The sequence below is a fragment of the Protomyctophum parallelum genome, assembly GCF_964188405.1.
Source record: "Protomyctophum parallelum genome assembly, chromosome: 22".
Classification (NCBI taxonomy): domain Eukaryota; kingdom Metazoa; phylum Chordata; class Actinopteri; order Myctophiformes; family Myctophidae; genus Protomyctophum; species Protomyctophum parallelum.
In genome coordinates, this window is record NC_139714.1 from 33,915,628 (window position 1) to 33,936,517 (window position 20,890).

General features: G+C 40.9%; 1 protein-coding gene across 2 annotated transcripts in view; it reads right to left on the bottom strand.

Annotated features, from left to right (window-relative positions):
* Positions 1–6,996: 6,996 nt before the first annotated feature.
* Positions 6,997–20,890, bottom strand: part of cand1 (cullin-associated and neddylation-dissociated 1) — a 41,259-nt gene continuing 27,365 nt past the window's right edge. For both annotated transcript variants that reach the window (XM_083758098.1, XM_083758097.1), the window contains 7 exons: positions 12,975–13,113; positions 12,464–12,640; positions 11,594–11,689; positions 11,321–11,490; positions 9,058–9,222; positions 8,222–8,329; positions 6,997–7,906 (listed from right to left, as the gene is read on the bottom strand). In XM_083758098.1, the coding sequence (XP_083614224.1) occupies positions 7,682–7,906; positions 8,222–8,329; positions 9,058–9,222; positions 11,321–11,490; positions 11,594–11,689; positions 12,464–12,640; positions 12,975–13,113 (1,080 nt within the window). In that variant the 3' untranslated portion in view covers positions 6,997–7,681. The remainder of the gene's footprint in view (positions 7,907–8,221; positions 8,330–9,057; positions 9,223–11,320; positions 11,491–11,593; positions 11,690–12,463; positions 12,641–12,974; positions 13,114–20,890) is intronic.

Genomic DNA, 20,890 nt, shown 5'->3' on the forward strand with positions numbered 1-20,890 from the left:
TCGCTCCTAGATGACGTTGCAGGCAGCCTCACATTTAGACACATCTCTCTTCCTTCCTCTCCGCCTATTCTATTCTTCTATTCTAAAACTATACTGCGATCTGTTCTTCTGATTCAAGCATCCATTTCACAGCAACTTTCAGTTTGAGTCACTGTTGGACTTGGAACTTGGAGAGGAGTTGCATTTCGCATGATTCCATGAATGTAAATAACTAGTAAATATGAACAATTGTCACTGGAACAATACAGCTGTGTGTGTGTGTGTGTGTGTGTGTGTGTGTGTGTGTGTGTGTGTGTGTGTGTGTGTGTGTGTGTGTGTGTGTCTGTTGGGGCTAGATAGAGGGAGTGGGATAACATTCCGCTACAACATGCCTTGCATTCCTCTCTCTCTCTCTCTCTCTCTCTCTCTCTCTCTCTCTCTCTCTCTCTCTCTCTCATATGTGACTATAAGTGGTTCTCAAAGTGGGGTCTGGGGACCTCCGGGGCTCCTTGAGGGAGTTCCAGGGGGTCTCCAGCAAAATGAGAAGCAGCTGGTTAGAGCCCTATGTAAATGTATAATTGCATTTTGGTTTTACTATAAAAAAAATAGTGGATCTGCAGATTTTCAAGAAACACTGACAAATATTTTCAAATGGGGCCCAGGGGTCCGCGTCCGTTTTTGTATTGAGTTGTACTTGAAATGTAGGCCTATACTGTAATTCTGCATACTGTTAATAAATCAATCAATGAATCAAATCAAATAGGAAAACAAGCACAACACCTTAAAGAACCACTTCACCACTTTTCAACCTATCCTCATATAATAGGTCCTCACTAATAATCATGATAAAATACCATCATTTATTTTCTACTCTGTCTGTGTCTCATGGGAGGGCTGTGGGCAGTTCAGAAACCCGGCCACCAGTGACATCATCGATGGGGAATCCAAGCTAATAGAAACTGCTGTCTTTCTATAGCCCTGAAAAGTTGCATTGCGAAAAAGGAAGCCATGGTTCTCACGATAATAAAAATCTAAACGTTTTGGTCAAAAAAAATCTTGTTTAAAAGATAAAATCTGCCTAACGATGATGTCACTGGTGGACAGGTTTCTGAACTGCCCTATGAGACACAGACTGAGTAGAAACAAATTGTGCCATTTTATCATGATTATTAGTGGGGAGCTATTATATGAAGATAGGTTGAAAAGTGGTGAAGTGGAGTGGTCCTTTAAAAAAAAACACTTTTCAACCTATATTCATACAATTGGTCGTCAGTATTTTTCATAATAAAAAACTATACATTTTTATCATAGGAGGGCTGTCGTTAGGCAGATAAAAAATAATAATATATATATTAGATTTGTATATCGTGAGAATGATGGCTTCCATTTTTGCATTGCAACTTTTCAGGAATAAAAAGCCTGCAGTTTCTATTAGCTTGGATTCCCCATTGATGATGACACTGCATGGTGGACGGGTTTCTGAACAGTCCAAAGCCCTCCTATGAGACTCAGTAGAAAGAAATTGTGCTATTTTATCATGATTTACTAATTATTTTAAAACTTTGATTTACTCATTCATTTTATTTTCTATTTATTTATTCGGATATCAGATCGCTTAAATTGTTATTCTGTGCAATTTTATGTGTGCTCCTCAGTGGAGATTAAAGTCCTTTCTCCTCCCCCTCTCTCTGCCTCGCTAGTCACTATAAATCCAATTCAATTAATTAGACTTTTTGGCAGGGCATGATACTGTATACGTGATGCCAAAGCACAATTACGGTTAGTAAAGTTATATTAAATTAACAAAAATGGTTTAAATTGAAAAAAAAGACAATTAAATTAAACAAATGAAATAAAATAATATAATAGTTAGATAAATAATGTAGTTAACAATCAGGCTCTCTCTCTCCAGGTCTCTCATACAGTCCCTCTCTCTCTTTCTCTCTCTCTCTGTTTTCTGGTCTCTCCTCTCTGTCTCTCTCTCTCTCTCTCTCTCTCTCTCTCTCTCTCTCTCTCTCTCTCTGACTCATAGACATGAAATGACACAGAAGCTGAGCCAGCATGAAACTGAAAGATTGTTTCCTCTTGTTTTACAGAAGTTCATCATTTAGTAACATTTATGGTAGAATTATATACAATAAAAACACAGTTATGACCCTGGCCTTGACCTTTAAAACACATAACAGTCTATTTCCTGTCGGTCTCTGTAGGTGAGAGTGAGCGTTTGTGAAACGTCAGTGTGTCTGCAACAAGTCACAACCTGATGGAGGAACGCACCCTGTGGACACACACACACACACACACACACACACACACACACACACACACACACACACACACACACACACACACACACACACACACACACACAAACAAACACACACTGTGGGAATTGTTGCCGTTATTATTTCAGATATTGCACATGGTAGTAATTGTTGTTCCATTTGTTTGTGTTTCCTTCAGTAGGTTTATAACCTGATTCTGTGCAGTGTTTAGTTGGTGTGAGTGTGTTTGTGTGAATGGCAAAATAAACCATATAAAAGACACTGATATGTCGAGTTGTTTCCGACGGTCCGATGCCAAAGTACATCCAGTACAAGGAAGACTATTTAGTTACATAGAGTGTGTGACTGGGTAGTAAAACACACACACACACACACACACACACACACACACACACACACACACACACACACACACACACACACACACACACACACACACACACACACACACACACACACACACACACACACACACACACACACACACACACTCATGGGCAGAGAGGAACCAGTGTGCTGTAGAAGAGGAAGTGGGCTCCTATTCTTAGTTGCTCTTTCCTGTCTGGGCGTGTAAACAGCCATACACAGGGGGTGTGCGTGCGATGTGCATGTGTGCATTCACGCGTGTGGCCACAGGGCGCATGTTAGTGAAGTAGTTTGACAGGTAGATCTCTGTGGTGTAGTGTAGGCCTATTGCAAGTTGCAAGGCCTATTCAAGGACCTGATATTTGGCCACAGGGTGTGAAGGATCTGATATCTAGCCACATGTGCGAAAGAATAATTCCAGACTAAGTAGCTGTATTGTGTGCTTCATGATGCTCTCTTTTTATCTGGATTTCTTTCTTCTTCTGATGAAATGAATCCAGTAATATCTACTCTAATGAACATTCACACAACTGTATGAAGTGGAGATGCTTAGAGTATTTGCTCATTTTGCCATGGTCGGATGGCTCAGGGTAGAGGACAGAGTACAGCAACTTGCAATAGGCCTACACTACACCACAGAGATCTACCTGTCAAACTACTTCACTAACATCAATGAAGTCCACAATCACACCAGAGGGAGCTCCACTTATGTTAACCCCAGATTTGGCTAAAACAAGGGGTTAAATTCATTCTTCTGCTATGCCACAAAAATGTCGATCGCCCTACAAACAGTCTTGAAGGAGTATAAATCCTTACTCTCCTTTAAAACCGAGAGCACTTACAGACGGCTGCAATTCAGCTGTTTCCTGTAAAAAGTTAAAACACAGGACTGTCAGACATAGAGCGTCGCAGTCCCTCCCCTTTCAGAACGACGAGTGGCCCAGGAAATTAATCCCAATGCATTTTTCCCATAGGCTTTTCTTAAAGTATTTATTTAAAGACGGTTACGCCGCGGACAAAGCAATGAACACAATGTTTTGGGCCGATCACATAATTTATAAGAAGAAAAACAAAACAAATAGTGTTGTCTCCTGCCTTTATTTTCTTCTTTCTAATGATTTGATCGGCCCAAAACATTGTGTTCATTGTCATGATTTGTCACGATACGAGTTGGCTTTGTCCGCGGCGTAACCGTCTTTAAATAAATACTTTAAGAAAAGCCTATGGGAAAAATGCATTGGGATTCATTTCCTGGGCCACTCGTCGTTCTGAAAGGGGGAGGGACTGCGACGCTCTAAAGAACCAGGATAGAAAACTATAGAGATCACGAGAAGCAGGAGGTTTGGTTGGTCATTTTTTAGTGAGTGTTCGCTTGGTCTGACCCACATATACAGTACTTGGCCGCAAGGGCATTGACTTTATCAAATGCAATCCACCCATGTTGATATACATGCCCAAATGCCCTTGTGATGGGGTGTGGTAAGTTTGGTGTTATTTTATATTTGGAAAGGCATTAGACTTCAAATAGAGATCAACTATGAAGTGTATTGGTCCCAAACGTTTTGAACAGCTCAATTTCTGGAGGTGAATTTCCCATTCATTTCAAAGATGTTTCAGAAAATCCTAGAGATTTAAGCCTGGAATGCAGCCAACCAATCATGACCATAAAACATAAAACATTGGCTCAAAACATGAAAGGAGAGAATAAAAAGGTTATTTTAAGAGTGAAGAAACTACTCATCCCATAAACCCTAGCGAAAACCTTTCCAACCTAATGATAGTTTAGCTTGCTTTGTCTTTGTCATTTTAAGTGTTTATATTGCTAATAATAGTGTTGTAATAACATATTGTAGTTTGTAGACTGACTGACAAGTGCTTTTCTATGACAAGGTAATGATATCTCTTTAAGGCTGTAACGATACATTGTAACAGCGATACGATACGTATCACGATACATGGTTGACGATACGATACATGGACGATATTGGTTCATTATGGTGATCCGATATGATAAGATTCAATGATTTGAAATCGATACAGTAACTATTTAAAATGCATTATTTTAAACCAAGTAAAAAAACTCATTTATTTTTCTTCAAACATTTGCTAAATACCACGCACAAAAATGTAGTATTGATACAATCAATTATTTGCATAGCAAATGATTCGATACCGATTATTTGCATTGCAAAACGATACGATACAAAGTCAATGTTGCCGTTTTCATTTCGATATACTTCGATTCTTGAAATTAAAATGATTTTTCGATGCAGTTACTATATTAATATCGTTACACCCCTAATATCCCTTCAGGCTATTGGATCTAGTGGTAGCTGTAACTCTCAATAGTCCGGCAGCCGAGGTGATCGGGTGGGAAATGTGGTATATAGAATTTTGTATTGGCCTAAAATATTGTCTATATACATATACATACATTCATGAATCCACTTGCTGACCGGCTGTTAGTAAATGTTTCTATAGGGTCTTCTTGTGACCCTACCATTAACATCCTATGGCTGGCAAAAATGTCAAACTTTACTCTTGCTTTAAGTAGCTTGACAAATGTGATGAGGTCAGCACATTTTGGGAACATTTGGGCAAGTGGCTATGGCTGCTTTTAGCCTAAGGAGTGTATTTTGTGCAAAACTAATGCTTGGAATGGATTCAGAATCATGAAAAACCCCTAGTTTGACATGTCACATGCTACTTAAAGCAAAAGGAAAATATTTGGATGTTAATGGTAGGGTCACAAGAAACCCCTATAAAAAAAGATTGCCCAATACTAACAACCAGTCAGCAAGTGGATTCATGAATGTATGTATATAGACAATATTTTAGGCCAATAAAAAAAGACTATATACCAAATTACCCGCTTTAAACAAAAGAAGCCTGTCGGCTGCCGGACTACAAGGCATCCCTGGCGCGTCCATCACACCTCTGACATTCATGTGCGGTAAACATTTCCAACATCCCAACCATCACCACAAACATTATTCGGCACCAGTTACGGTGGACAGGCCCTATCATACGCATGCCAAACAGCCGCCTTTCCAAATGAAATGCTTGGTATAGCCAGAAGGAAGGGCACTATACACCCAATGGGGGAGGGTGGGGGGGGAAAGAGGTAAAACAACATCAAAACCCACCTGATTAAGTGCTGCTTCAACCACAACTGGGAGGAGGCTGCTCTCAAGAGACCTGTGGAGCAGTCGTGTCACTAGCTAGAAACAGACCTCCATAATGTCGCATAAGCAAAGAGAAAAGAGAAATCCACCACTAAAACGGCTCCACGACACAAACAAAAACCATGACAACCACTTGCATTATGCTCTGATTGCAACAGAGAATGTGGATCAAGGATCAGCCTCTACAGCCACATGAAGACTCGCAAATAACATACCCACCCACCATAGACAGGACAATACTAATCCTTTCAAGTGATCGCCAATGAGTATTTTCCTCACGTCATCACGAATAAGCAGAACCTTGTCTTGCAGAAGACTGTTGCTAGAAGAAAGGTCATAGGGTCACTCAAAGGGTCAAGGCAGTTTTTAAGGTCAACCACACCAATGCAACTCAATGAGTTGGTGTGGTTTGGGCGTTACACACGATCAGAGCTAAAACATAATAGGCCTATACTGTAGCAGGTATGAAAAGGGCTGATCACCTGATATGGATGAACATGCCCACATAATCAATATAAATATTACATTTGCAGTGGGTGGTCTCCCTACTCTTCCATTGAAAGATATAGACTCTGGGAGACACCTACTGGTTGGCCAGATATTCCCTCTTATCTGGAAGAGCAGTAGAAACGTGGTTGTCCCACACAGGAGACCAAGGGCTGATTCATACTCCTATTTTACCGCTGTTTCGGCGCTGTAGTGCCGAAATGATTTCGGCTCGTTAGAAAATTTCAGTAGCACCGAAGAGCCGACTTTAGGACGGTACCCGCCCCCCCGAACCTCAAATGACGTCAAATTGTAGGCTCTACAGCGCCGAACCGACTTTTATTCGGCTCTAAAATAGGAGTATGAATCGGCCCCAAGGTGGTCATCGTTGCCGTCAGGTGGAAGCCTCATAATGTATGTCCAAAATCAAATTAAAACAAATTGGATGCCATGATAAGATAATTCTGCCTGACAGCAACAATATATAACTTGTATAGCTTTAGCTTATAACCAACAGCGTCAAATTCAGTTTATTTTCAGTATCCAATATGCTGGATACCAGAGACAAAAACTAGCTGGAGTGCACTGTAGCTCACTATTGTGTTGAAAGGTTTATGAAGGCAGACAGGCAGACAGGTTTATGAAGGCAGACAGGCAGACAGGTTTATGAAGGCAGACAGGCAGACAGGTTTATGAAGGCAGGCAGAATGAACGTCTTTATTCAATTTCTTTTTTTTTTTTTTTTTGGAGAAAAACAACAGTGGATCTTTGCGATCGAAATATCATCAGCTCCATGTTAACATTGGCCTTACATCGTAACAAGGCCTTAAAACTTAACATCGGAAACTAAAGAGTGGATTGGTCCACAAATGACAAAACCCCACCCCCACCAGTCATTTCAAGCATTCTATTGATTTGATCTTAAGCCAACTGTCAGTCATTCAGCAGCCAATCAGGCGGCAGTACCGCTGGAATAAACAAAACTAAAAAAAAAACTAAAACAAAAACAGGAACGATGTACAGGAAGATCGACCAATCAGAAAACAAAATAAGAAAGTGGGAGGAGCTTCCAAGCCTCAGAAGGAATTATGATTTTCTTTTAATATAATTTTGTCATCATTTGTCAAAGTCTTTTAATCTGTAGTTTGTTTTTCGTTCTGGTGAATTCTCCCCTTCTAACTGCTGTTTCAGTGCAATTCCTCATGGGTAACGATCGCTCGGTAGGATTGGGTGTGTGTTTTAAGTACTACACACATACGCGTGTGCGTGTGTGTGTGTGTGTGTGTGGTGTACAGTGTGTCGTCATGGTTACATGCTGCAGGGGGAGGGGCTTCCAGCAGCTCTGTGGTGCCGCATTGCATGGTGGTTGACGTGGTCTTCTTAGCTGGTGTCCATGGACTCCATGTTGGCCGAGCTGGAGTCTCTCTGGATGGAGTCAAATATTGCGGCCAGCTCCTGATTGGATGAGATCTGTGTCTGGAACTCCGACATAAGAGGGGATTTCTCCGCCTCGGGGATGGAGAGCAGCGACACGACGGCTCGCATCGCACTGCGCTTCAACTCATCCTGCTTCTCAAACTCCTGTTTCACCGAGTTAGCCTTCACCTACACACACACACACACACACACACGCACACACACACACACACGCACACACACACACACACACACACACACACACACACACAGTGTGATTGGCGGCCGGACGTCGCTTATACCGTGTGTTGATGTAAACATTAGTCTTTCGTCTGTGTCTCTCCCCTCTCCCTCTTAGTCATTGTCGAGCAAAGTGTGCTGCGCTGTATGAAAACATTGACAGTAGACCTGGATACGAAAACTGCATACGAACACGAAGGTGACCTCAGAACTAAAACACCAATGAGTGTGTGTGTGTGTGTGCATGCATGCATGCATGCGTACCTTGGTTGTGCATGTAGCTCGTAGAGGTTCTACCAGTCTGTCGAGTCTCTGGAGAACAGCACTCGGACACAGAGATGAGAGTCGCGCCAGCATGAGAAACGTCAACATCTACAAACATACATAGTATACATTAGTATTATTGTTATTCATTCTATTTAAAAGTCATTATACAACAGTCCACTGTTTGATTGGACAAGAGGCATTCCATGAGGGTTGATATTAATTACCAGTGTTATTATAATAATAACTAAAAACACGTGTCTCCACCTGGCCTGGTAGTAGAAGTCTTAACCAATCTAGGATGAGATATGAAAAGGCGGACAGGTCCATCTTGATGACATGACTATTGACATTATTATTATTGATGAATATTGATGACTATTGATGATATTATGTGATAATGGGCAAAGATTGGCCTCCTGGAGGTGCTATAAGAGGACAATGTTTCACAGCAATCGGACGCTGCGTTCATAATTTGAGGCATTTTGTTCAAAACTAGCCACTCCAGCAAACTTTAGATGCCAATCAGGATGGAAAATAATGATGGTCCAATGGTGCCGGAGATTAGCTGTCCACAGACAGACGGACGCAAAATCAGTCTCGGCAATGCCTTCGGCCAGACAGAGACAATAATAATAATAGACTAATGATGTCACTTATGATAGATAGGCCATGGAGAGGATGTATTACTGGTGAAGTTCTTTAACCACAAAGCCCTATCTTATAACTTGTTGCGCAATGAAAATAGTAGATCTACACACTCACAACACATCATATCAACGTGTTGTGAGCTTTATTCCACACCTTAAACTGTGTGTGTGCGTGCATGTGTGTACCTTGATGTCATAGTGGTCTTTGAGTCCGTCCTCTACATGGTTGAGGAATGTGAAGATGTCCAGTCTGTCCAGACAGCTGTCCAACAGAGTGTACATGCACTCGAACGCCGCTTTCCTCAAATCCAAACCATCATCTACTGTGTGTTTGAATGGTCCCATCTCCACCTTCACACACAATCACAAAGATATGTTGATGTCATCAAATAATATACAGGCAGACATTTGTTACAACTGGTCAGGAAGGGTCCCACAGGAACTAGAAATATTTTTCTAGTTTGATGAAGGCAAGGTGAGAAATGTAAACATACGGTAGACACATAAAACGATGTTAGTTACTAGGTAGCCTGACCTAAGCAGAGACATTTCTGGTCTAGAGGGGCGGGTCGCGCCTCAGAAATGCGCGCACCCTGATTGGATCTCATCGATCTGTCCGTCACCCCCGGCCCCTCCTCTCCCCCCTAGTGCAGCACTACGTCACATCATGTAGAGCGACGCCCACCCGGAAGGGTTGACTCCCACTTTTAGACTGGTTCAGCCCACGGCTTTTTCCAGGCTTTCATCTTTCGCGCAGACGAAATGAAAGCCTGGGTATCGAGGCTAGTTACTAGGCAACTGTAAGCTAAATGGTGTCTGCAAACTACCACTTAAAGAATACCACTTAATTTATGCTTGACCTTTTAATGTGTCATTTGGCCAAAAATAACTGATCTCGCCTGCAAGTGACACCGTTCTATAAATATAGTATAAATGTGATTGAAGCATCAGAATCAAGATCAAAGTTGATATGCAGACTACTACTTTGTGTGTAGTCTGCACTCTAGGGTATGCACATGACATCATTGCACCTGGAAGTTATGCGGGAATACCCACTGAGTGGCAAAAAACTACTTTATGGCCTTGACAGCCCCATACATCCAAACAGAAAAGTTCTGTCTGATTGCATTAAACAATGTTAAATTCATCAACATTGCAGCTGTACGAAAAGCTTGAATTATCCTCCATCTGCAAAGTTTTTGTTTCATAAAAATCCACCATAGAAACGTTATGAGCTACTTTCTGTCAAGAAATGCCCTGCATTTGATTATTATATATTATATAAGTGTCAGAGTTTAGAAGTGCTTGTTTTCAATAACACATTTTGCTGCCAGAACCAGGTGGTACGGCAGGACGGTTGAGTGATTTCCAACGAGCGCTTCCAAACTCCAACACTCCATGCTGCTCAATGTTTTGCCACTCAGTCTAGATGAGGGGGGCGTGTCCTGATGGGAAAATCATGCATGTCCATACTCTCTATAGTATGGCAATCAGCCAATTAGACTTTGAGATATCTTGTGTGCAAGTGGATGACTTAGGCCTCTTTTACACGGCGACCAACTCAAGATAAAACGGCAAAGTCCTGTTGAGTTCTCAATTTTTATTTACCCTTTACACGAGACGCACACTTCATGAAAACGCTATAATGTCGCTAGGTGGCGGTAACGGGCTGCCAAATAGACCAGTCACCCACGTACAAGAAGAAGAATCCCTACCCTATGCGCAACACAGGCTGACAGGCAGCCCAGAGCATGCAGGCAGAGCGTGCCACGGGATGGTTATATATTTTATAATACATAAACGCTGCTGCCGCAGCTGCCGCCTATCACAAGGCATTTTATTTACATCATGGTTTTACATTCACCATCGCTGATGTAGGAGAGGAGGGAGGCTTGTTCAGGAACTCTATTATATCATATATGGCTCTGCATCAATGTAATAAACATATGCGCTGTGAGCCAACGTGAGCCATGATGTCATAAGTTTTGCGGATTCACCGTTTTGCCTGTTTACATGGAGAAGGAATAAAACGGCGTTCTCAAAGATTTCCACTCTGGAAGGTGGTTTCACTTTGTTGCGTTTTCACTACCTGAAAACACCATTCTCGTCTAAACGGACACCAGAAAACGATACTTTATTTAGCCGTTTTCTATGAACACCGTTCTCGTGTAAAGACCATTTCAGATATGCGATCTGATAGATTTAATGTTGGTGGCTTTCAGTTTCAGTTCACAGTTCAGTATTGCCTCATGCAAATCTGCTCAGAATGGGAGGCACAGCAGAGGCTACAATAATTAATTCATTAACAGTATAGGCGATATACCCCCAAATACCCGGGTTGAGGTTATTCAGTAGGATGACTGACATTCTGCCATGCTGTAAAAAGAAGAACGAACAATAGTAATGCCATTGCAATAATAACTACAACAAGGAATAACAATAATAATACCTCTCGTATGAGTTCTTTCCTGACTTTGGTCTCATTATAAAGATGTGGTAAAACTGTGTCCAGAAGCTCTCGGATCAGACTGGGCTTATTATGGGCTGCTGAGTTGAACGTTACCAAGGCGACGCGCCGAACATTCAGGTCTGGGTCTTCTAGAGTCTTCAGGAAGTCACCTGGAACATGAACCAATTAGAGACATGCAACTGTGTACACATCTATACAGCTTTGCTGTGTGTGTGTGTGTGTGTGTGTGTGTGTGTGTGTGTGTGTGTGTACCTATACAGTTCTTCAGTAGAGGGTCTATGGGTTGAGGATGATCTGAGATGGTGAACTTGACAGCTGTCACCACAGAGCTCCTGGCGTAAGACGAACCTAAACATTATTAACAAATTAAACATTAACATAACATTAACAGTACCACTAATTAAAAAAACAAACAATAGTACCACTTTTTAACCCATTCTGACCGGGCACCCATTTTGGTGTCAGCGTCATGTTATGTTTTAGCTATTGAAAAATAGCAGATCTACAAGCTCATATCGCGCCACCGAGTGGCGATACGAGCTTGTAGGTCTGCTATTTTAGAAAAATCGAAGAACGACTGACATTTTTAGAATCTGATCTCAGGTCAGAATGGGTTAAGGAACAACATTAACAGTGCCTGTCAATATTATGTCCATAGTCTCCCTCTCCTGATGAAGAGAGGGATTTACAATGAAGTCTGAACTACAATTAAGTATTTAATTAAGTACTACGATACTCTACCTGACTGGTTAAATTAATGTCATATTCGAAAATCTTAAAACGTGAATAACTCTTGATCTAAATCATTCCGTCCAATTCTAAGCAATTATGAGTTAGACGGTCCCGTCGCGTCGCTAGTCGTGTTAGAATGAATCATACCTCCCGTTGTTGTCGAGTGTTTTGACTACATCCGGGATAGTGCCTGGTCTGTCGCTAAATGTGCTCCGCGGCTATAAATCGCTGGGCGCTCTGATTTAATGTATTAAAAAACCCCGGGCGTTCGGGTGTTACTGTGCAGTTGGAAATGTGGACTAATAACAGTGGCCGATGAGTGTATAATATACACTAAACACAAAGATACTGTAGTATAATGTAATCAATGTAATATAGATATATATTTACCTGACAGTAGATAACCCTTCAGCCTTGGCAGTAGAGTTTCAGGGTCAATCAGAGTTAACTTTCCCAGACATTCAGCAACAACGTTTCTGGTTCCTTCCTCCTGACACTCACAATGTTTCAGCAGCAGGGTCCACACTGACTCTACATAGGGCTTCAGACCTGGAACTGAAGCTGAGCCTAAAACAATGCACAAAGGTTAGTACACTACTAACTAGACAGAAGCTACACATCAGACCCACTACTGAACCTGGGATGTAAACAGGGCTGCAACTATCGATTAACTTAAATTATTCTAGATCAGTAGCGTTTTTGTTTATTCGACTAACCGAAAACGTGTTAATATAATATAACGTCAGGTGTCAAACTATATCACCAGTCTCACTGTGTCAGGTTTGTGTTCCTAATCCTAATACTATGGAACACAGACCTGCACTAAATAAATCTGCGTAATGTCAAACTTACATAAACCTAAAACATACCCTCTGTAATAGCATAGTAGTGGAATATTTACCTATTATCTCCTTTAGAGAGTGCAGTAATAGATACTGTCTTTTGGGCTGAGAGGAGATCTCTGCGAGGACAAAGGGGAGATACTCTGGCAAGTTGCCAACAGCGATCGAACCCAACGCATAGGAGGCTGCCGATTTCACCTACAGATAGAAGACAGGTGCGGACAAACTGTTAAGAGACAACATCTGTAGCTATGATTTTTGTTGTGTTTTGAAGTGACGAAGCACTGTCTGTCACTGTCTATCTCCAGAGCGCCACACATGCACTCAGCGAGACGCTCAATAATTGTGGGCATGTCCATCTGACCCTCTGCCTAGGAAAGACACAGATGGTCCTCTATCTGACCCTCTGCCTAGGAAAGACACAGATGGTCCTCTATCTGACCCTCTGCCTAGGAAAGACACAGATGGTCCTCTATCTGACCCTCTGCCTAGGAAAGACACAGATGGTCCTCTATCTGACCCTCTGCCTAGGAAAGACACAGATGGTCCTCTATCTGACCCTCTGCCTAGGAAAGACACAGATGGTCCTCTATCTGACCCTCTGCCTAGGAAAGACACAGATGGTCCTCTATCTGACCCTCTGCCTAGGAAAGACACAGATGGTCCTCTATCTGACCCTCTGCCTAGGAAAGACACAGAGGCACTCTTAGCGCTTCGTCAAAGAAATGTATGACGTAGAGTGCTGAAATGTGATGCTCGGCCGCTGGGAAGAGGAGTGCGCCAACGAGTCTTTACCATAGAATAAATGGCAGAATAGTGCTGCAAACGAATATTCTATATTTGAAGGAATATTCGATTATAAAAGAAAGGTTTAAATAAAATAATAATAATGCTGTGCGAGTTCTCCGGAGACTCTGGGGCATTTAATGTGAAACAGCGGCTGGTCTCGCGAGATCACAGAACCGTCAGTCAGGGGCAGAAGGGAGAAGTCTCCCTTCATGCTTTACTTGCCGTGTGTAAACGCAAGTCGATTTAAAACAACAATGCGTCGTTGATGCACCATGTTGTGAGCGTGAGCTTGTAGATTAGTTATAGAGGGTATGCACGTGACATCATTTTCATTCCCGGAAGTTATGCAGGAACGCCTACTGAGTGGCAAAAAACTACTTTTCTGGCCTTGATAGCACATACATCCAAACAGAAAAGTCCTATCAGATTGCATTAAACGACATTAAACTCACTTTGCCAAGTCACTTTGCAAGTATGCATGTGCATACCCTCTATATTTGCCACGCGACACCGGCATACAACGAAGAATAAATCAGCTGCCTCCCTGCCTCGCTGCTACGCTGCCTGCCTGTTAACACCTTAATTGTCCGGGGTTATTTAATCCATTAAGTAAGAAAGATACTGGTGCGGAAAGCACAAAGGAGCTGGCCAGATGTATGGAGAACCGAGATGACTGGAGACGCCGATGGAGGGCTCGTCTGAGGACGACGTAGAGAGAGATTTAATCCATTAAATAAATGTGTCCAGCGATTTATAGCAGCGGAGCACTTTTACCGACGGAGCGATGTTATCCCGGATGTGGGTGTGGCTTAGCGGCGATTGACAACAACGGGAGGTATGATTAAATCTACCGCTGCTAGTGACTGGACAGCGGGGGGGCCGTCTAACACATGATCTTTTCTTAGAATTAGACGGGATGATTTAGATCGCGAGTTATTAACGTTTTAAGTGGAGTGATGCGATCGGTTTTGATATCATTCATCTCCGTCCTGTTAATCAATCTCCGTCCTGGGTATCAGTGTACTAATTAACAGGACGGAGCCCTTAAACTTGTTGTGTTCTTGTTTAGAGGCAAGGGAAACTACGAGAGCTTGGGTAAATATAGTTTACTGAGCAATTGTTTGTAGGTCAATATAGGTCATAAGGACCTCCACCGACGCGTACTAAAGACGTCTGTGGATGTCCTAGGGCATCCTCAATGATACCGCGAGATAAGACTATTCAAAAATTTATTTTTTTATTTTTGGCCCATTCGCCTTTCGGCTGCCGTATGCTACGCTCTGGGCTCATATTAGCTTACCGTTGACTTACATGTTAGCGCAGCGGAAAGAATGACTCGTATCTCCTAATCCAGGGCGCTCTCCGTGGTTATGAACGTTTCGATATACTGGCGCTTCATTTCTGCTCCTCATCCGTCTCTCCCGCAAAATATGAACGCTTTTTCGATCATATATCGTATAAATTAAAATTATCGCAATGTAAACTAGCAATGTAAAGTCAACTTTTTTTAGTAGATTGTTTCCGGGTCATGGCTTTCAGAATAAAAGCGCTCAGACAACTCTGGCACCCCAGAGCTCCTATTTTGAAGCACTTCCGGCACCGATTGTGTTAATGTGTTCACCCAGGTAATCAAATTACACCACAAAACTGTTAACACAGACTTCACACGGTGTGGGTGCACACACAGAGTAAGCCTCGGCGTCTGTAGGCTTTTGACTTTGAGTTGCTCAGTATTAGAAAGCACACACATTTAAATCATACAATGCTACTTTTTTTTTTTTTTTTTTTTTTGTGGCTTACGCCTTTTATTGATTTTTTAAGGGACAGATAGTAGGCTGACAGGAAACGGGAGAGAGATGGGGGGATGACATGCGGTAAAGGCCGTGTCAGGTTCGGGAGTCGAACCCGCGGCACACCGCGACTGGATCACCAGTCCGGTGCCCAGACCGTTACGCTACGGCCTGGGCCATACAATGCTACTTTAATTGATTAAATTGATTGATCTGGTAGTGAAGACAGTTTACAGTACGTGAGACACATGACCGAAAACGTGATGTAAAACTAATAAACTATGCAGTATGCACCATGGATTCTTGTCTCTCGTGGCAAAGGTCCCTCCGTGACACATTTATCTTGTAGCCTACTTTAATTAGATCTAAACCTAAAACAAATGCATTGCTTTGATTTCCAGTTTCATGTTGAGGTTTTGAGGATTGTTCCAACTTCCCATCACAACACAATGAGCACATCGTTGGAGCGATGCGTCTCTGTTCCTCATTTAACCCATTCTGAACGGGAACCCATGTTGGTGTCGGCATCATGTTATGCTTTAGCTATTGAAAAATAGCAGATCTACAAGCTCGTATCGCGCCACCGAGTGGCGCGATACGAGCTTGTAGGTCTGCTATTTTTGAAAAATCGAAGAACGACTGAATTTTTTTAAATCTGATCTCAGGTCAGAATGGGTTGATCAGACCAGTGTGTGTCCCGTGGAAACCTCGTATGAATCTGATCTCAGGTCAGAATGGGTTAAGTCGCGGGCTTGTATCTAAAATAACCCATTACAAAAATGAGGCTATAAGATGTAAGTATAAGTATGAATCATTCATTTGATCTCGCAAGAGAGCGCATTTCGGCCCGGGTGGCTGGCGTAGCTGTTTGGGCACCTTTGCTGGTAATCCAGTCTGGCAGTGTGCCGCGGGTTCGACTCCCGCTCCCGACAGCCTTTACTGCGTGTCACCTCCCCCATTTCTCTCCCCATTTCCTGTCAGCCTACTTTCATCTATTCCTCCATCAATAAATACATTTAAAAAAGCCAAAAAAAAATTATCTTAAAAAAAAAGAAAAGAGCGCATTTCTCAGCACCGTGCATATAGAGAAAGAACTAGAAAATTCGCAATTTAAAAAAATTGCAGAGTGTGGTTGCCGCAGTGGCTTACATATGCCCCTCCCACTAGTATTGCCAGCCAATTACAATTTCAAGTCACGCCTTAGATCATGCGTAAGTAATTCGGAGGGGATTTAACCCCCGAAATTCATGTTTTTGCGACAAACGGTTACATTTCTCGCGTTTGCGGCGCCCCCTATGGATGAAAATGGAATTGCTTTTAGAACTTGGTTGATTGAACCACCCCGGACATGTGATTCAAATTTGGGATGGATTGGACATTCCGTTCGTGATTTATGGCATTTTTGTGATATAGGCCCCTCCTACTAACTTCGGAAGACGATTACGGCCGAACGATACGTACTACCAAAATTCTGCATCTGGTGTTTTAATCGGATATGTCCAGAGATCATGTGTGCCGATTTCTGTGAGATTTGGACAAAATATGTAGGAGGAAAAGCAAAAAGTTTGTTTTGGACAAAATTCAAAATGGCGGAAAATCCATCATGGCGGAAATGGGCGTGGCCTATATGGGGAGATGCGTCATGACCCAAGGAATCCAGGGAAAAAATAATTTTGATTTTACGACCTACGGTTCAAGAGTTATAAGCCAAAAGGTAAAGTGGGCTGTTATAGCGCCACCATGAGGCCGACCTATAAAATTATAATTTTAATTAATTTTAGTCATAATTAAGAAATATCCCTAAAAGTTTTGTAACTATAGTGATTACAGTCTCCGAGGAAAAAATACTTGAATGTGATTTTTTGCCTTTTCCCATTCATGTCAATGGGGAAATTTAATTCACTAATAAATTCATATCAATTAAACTATACAACATTTCTCTTAACAAAATACAAGCACACGATTCCCGATTTTTCCGGTCAATTTGACATATGGCTCAAGTGCGTACAGCATACAGTGTGGGAGGTATAAAGCGACAAAAAAAAGACTACTGTGGAATAATAAAATTAACTAGAAAGCAGTTCCTGTAGAAACTGCGTGGGCTCGCGTAAAATGCTTTGTATAAAGTTATTGCCGTGTCAAGTTTGAAACTCGGGGACCGGAGTAATGGTGTTACCATTGGTGGTCTAAGTCCATAATCAAAATTTCTGGACTGTAACATATTGTAAAGAAAAGTAGAAAATGTATTAAAGCTGAAGTAAAAGTTAAAAAAGTATGAACATTTGTAAAAACTATAGTTTAAGCATAAATAACTGCATAAAGCGGAAATAAAGTATGTGGAAGTAGTATGATGCCCAAAAAGGGGCAGAATAAAGTAAGTAAAGTATTACTGTCTACTAATGATTTGTAATGTATGAATAATGCTTTACAATGTATTCTTGATGAATCAAGAAAAGGTAAAAAATAAAAAAAATAGTAAATCCAATGGAGTATACATATAAAAGCATTCATGAGCTTAACAGAAATAGCATACTTTTACATGTAAAAAGAAGGTTCAAATAGCATATAGGCCTATCTTTAAAAGCATAAACACAATGATTATTGATAATGGTCTAAGATATTTCTTAAAAAAAATATTAAGATAAAAAATATTAAGTTCTTTATTATTATTATTTTCCTTTTAAGTTTAAAAAAAAGTTAAAGTTTTAATTTTTTAATGTTTTTCATTTTTTTTAATTTTTTAATCATGCTAATGCTAACATGCTAACATGCTAATGCTAACATGCTAACATGCTAATGCTATCATGCTAACATGCTAATGTTAACATGCTAATGCTATCATGCTAATGCTAACATGCTAATGCTAACATGCTAATGCTAACATGCTAATGCTAACATGCTAACATGCTAATGCTAACATGCTAATGCTATCATGCTAACATGCTAACATGCTAATGCTATCATGCTAACATGCTAACATGCTAATGCTAACATGCTAATGCTAACATGCTAACATGCTAATGCTAACATGCTAATGCTATCATGCTAACATGCTAATGCTAACATGCTAATGCTAACATGCTAATGCTAACATGCTAACATGCTAATGATAACATGCTAATGCTATCATGCTAACATGCTAATGCTAACATGCTAATGCTAACATGCTAATGCTAACATGCTAACATGCTAATGCCATCATGCTAACATGCTAACATGCTAATGTTAACATGCTAATGCTAACATGCTAATGCTAACATGCTAACATGCTAATGCTAACATGCTAATGCTAACATGCTAATGCTATCATGCTAACATGCTAATGTCAACATGCTAATGCTAACATGCTAATGCTATCATGCTAACATGCTAATGCTATCATGCTAATGCTAACATGCTAACATGCTAACATGTTAATGCTAACATGCTAATTTTTAAGTTTTCATTTTTTTCATTTTTTTCAATTTTTTTCAATTTTTTTAATTTTTTTAATTTTTTTTTAATTTTTTTAATTTTTTTTAATTTTTTTTAATTTTTTTGAAAATATTTTTTATAAACGTGTGTGTGTGTGTGTGTGTGTGTGTGTGCGTGCGTGCGTGCGTGCGTGCGTGCGTGCGTGCACTTGCGAGAGCTGTGTAAAGGCCAGCCAATAGGAAGACAGGGTGTGTGTGTGCGTGCGTGCATGCGTGCGTGCGTGCTCTTGCGAGAGCTGTGTAAAGGCCATCCAATTGCACAAATAGCAGACCTACAAGCCCACAAGGTATCGCAGAGCAACTCATTGAGATCTTGTAACTTTAATTTCAGCCCTGTAATTAAGCTCTTATATGTCTCAGCTGTGGAAGTGTAAAAGACAAACAAGTGGCGCGCAACTTGAAGGTCTTGATCTTGAATGGTCTTGAATGGGGGGAAACTATGCCCGAACAAATTGCTCTATCGCAAAAAGTAAAAGTCGAATGCAAATAATTTCTTCGCTGTGAGTGGCCTGAGATATTGAGGTACACCATGTGCGATTGTGGTGTTGGTACGATCGAAAATGTGGTTATAAGAGCGAGTTAAGAATTGTCATCGCGATAATGTCCTCGTAAGATTTCTACAATGGATGTCAATGAGCAGCTTGACTGTATTTGTGTCACTTAAAAGGCCGTAGTTCACATTCTGTATGTCTCTGTGTTTTGGTGGTCACATTGTGTGAAAGAGGACATGTGTGGCTACAAAATGACCAAAGGACATGCGTGTAAAGTGAATATCTTGGCCGGGACGGCAATTTGTTTGGTAAATTTTCAAGGAAAGATTTTCTGTTCTACGCACTCTAGTGAAAAAAGCCCGCACTCTAAGTTGGCACTAATTAGGCGAAACGGCCTGCGATTGAACTGCGATTTCGGAAAAACCGTTTAACGTATTCGAATACGGTTTGAACCACGAAAAAGTCCAGAGTCGTGTGAGCTTTCTAAAGTTTAAATCACGTTTCTACGACAAAGTATGCCAGAGTAATGAGGCTGCAAAAGTGAGGTTGATTTAGAGATAAATCCCATACATTGTCAATGGGAGGAAAAAACTATAAATAAAGTTAAATATTTTAAAAAGTATAAACTTTTTCAAAACAACTTTTTCACCAATTAAAGTTCAAAGATAGATGAACATTATAAAGTTTGAATGAAGTTTCAAAGTGAAAGTATGACGGAGTAATAAGAGCTCAAAAAAGTTAACTGTGAAAAATGGGACCTTTCTTCCATCGACTCTCACTATAAAGAATGTAAAAAAAAGTTAAAAAGTTAAAAAGTATAAAAAGTATAAAACTTTGTAAGAATAAAAATACAAGCACACATCACTGCAAAGAGCTGAACAGTTTGAAGTTTGAACTAAATTTCTAGCATAAAGTATGTGGAAGTAGTTAGGTGCCAAAAAAAGTGGCGGAACTTATAAATATAAACTGGCAGTAACAATTGTGTGCTCGCTGAGGCGAGCCCACAATAAAGTGTTACAATTACTAGAGTCTGGTTGCCCCTTTTGGGGCAACCACACTAAATATAAAGATTTACTGCATATTAGGCTACAATAATTTATATTAAAATTCTATACATTCGAAGTTTGATAGGTTCGAATGAGTCCAACCCAAGTGGTATTTTTTGGCCAATTCTTGCAGCACTATGGCAGAAAGGCACTGGAAGCTCAAAAAAATGCTTTTTGTTGACTTTAAAGCCCCCTACAGTACTTTTATAGTTCTCCAGTAGTTTAATATCTTCCAGTATCAACCAGTATTGCAATGAATTATTTTGGGGCTCAAAGTGAAAGTAGTTACACAATGATTACCACTTGGCATAATCCAGAGGGACAGTCATGTAGGCTGTGACTAGGCTAGTTGGTTACCGTTTTGATTTGATTGGTGAATGAGAGGA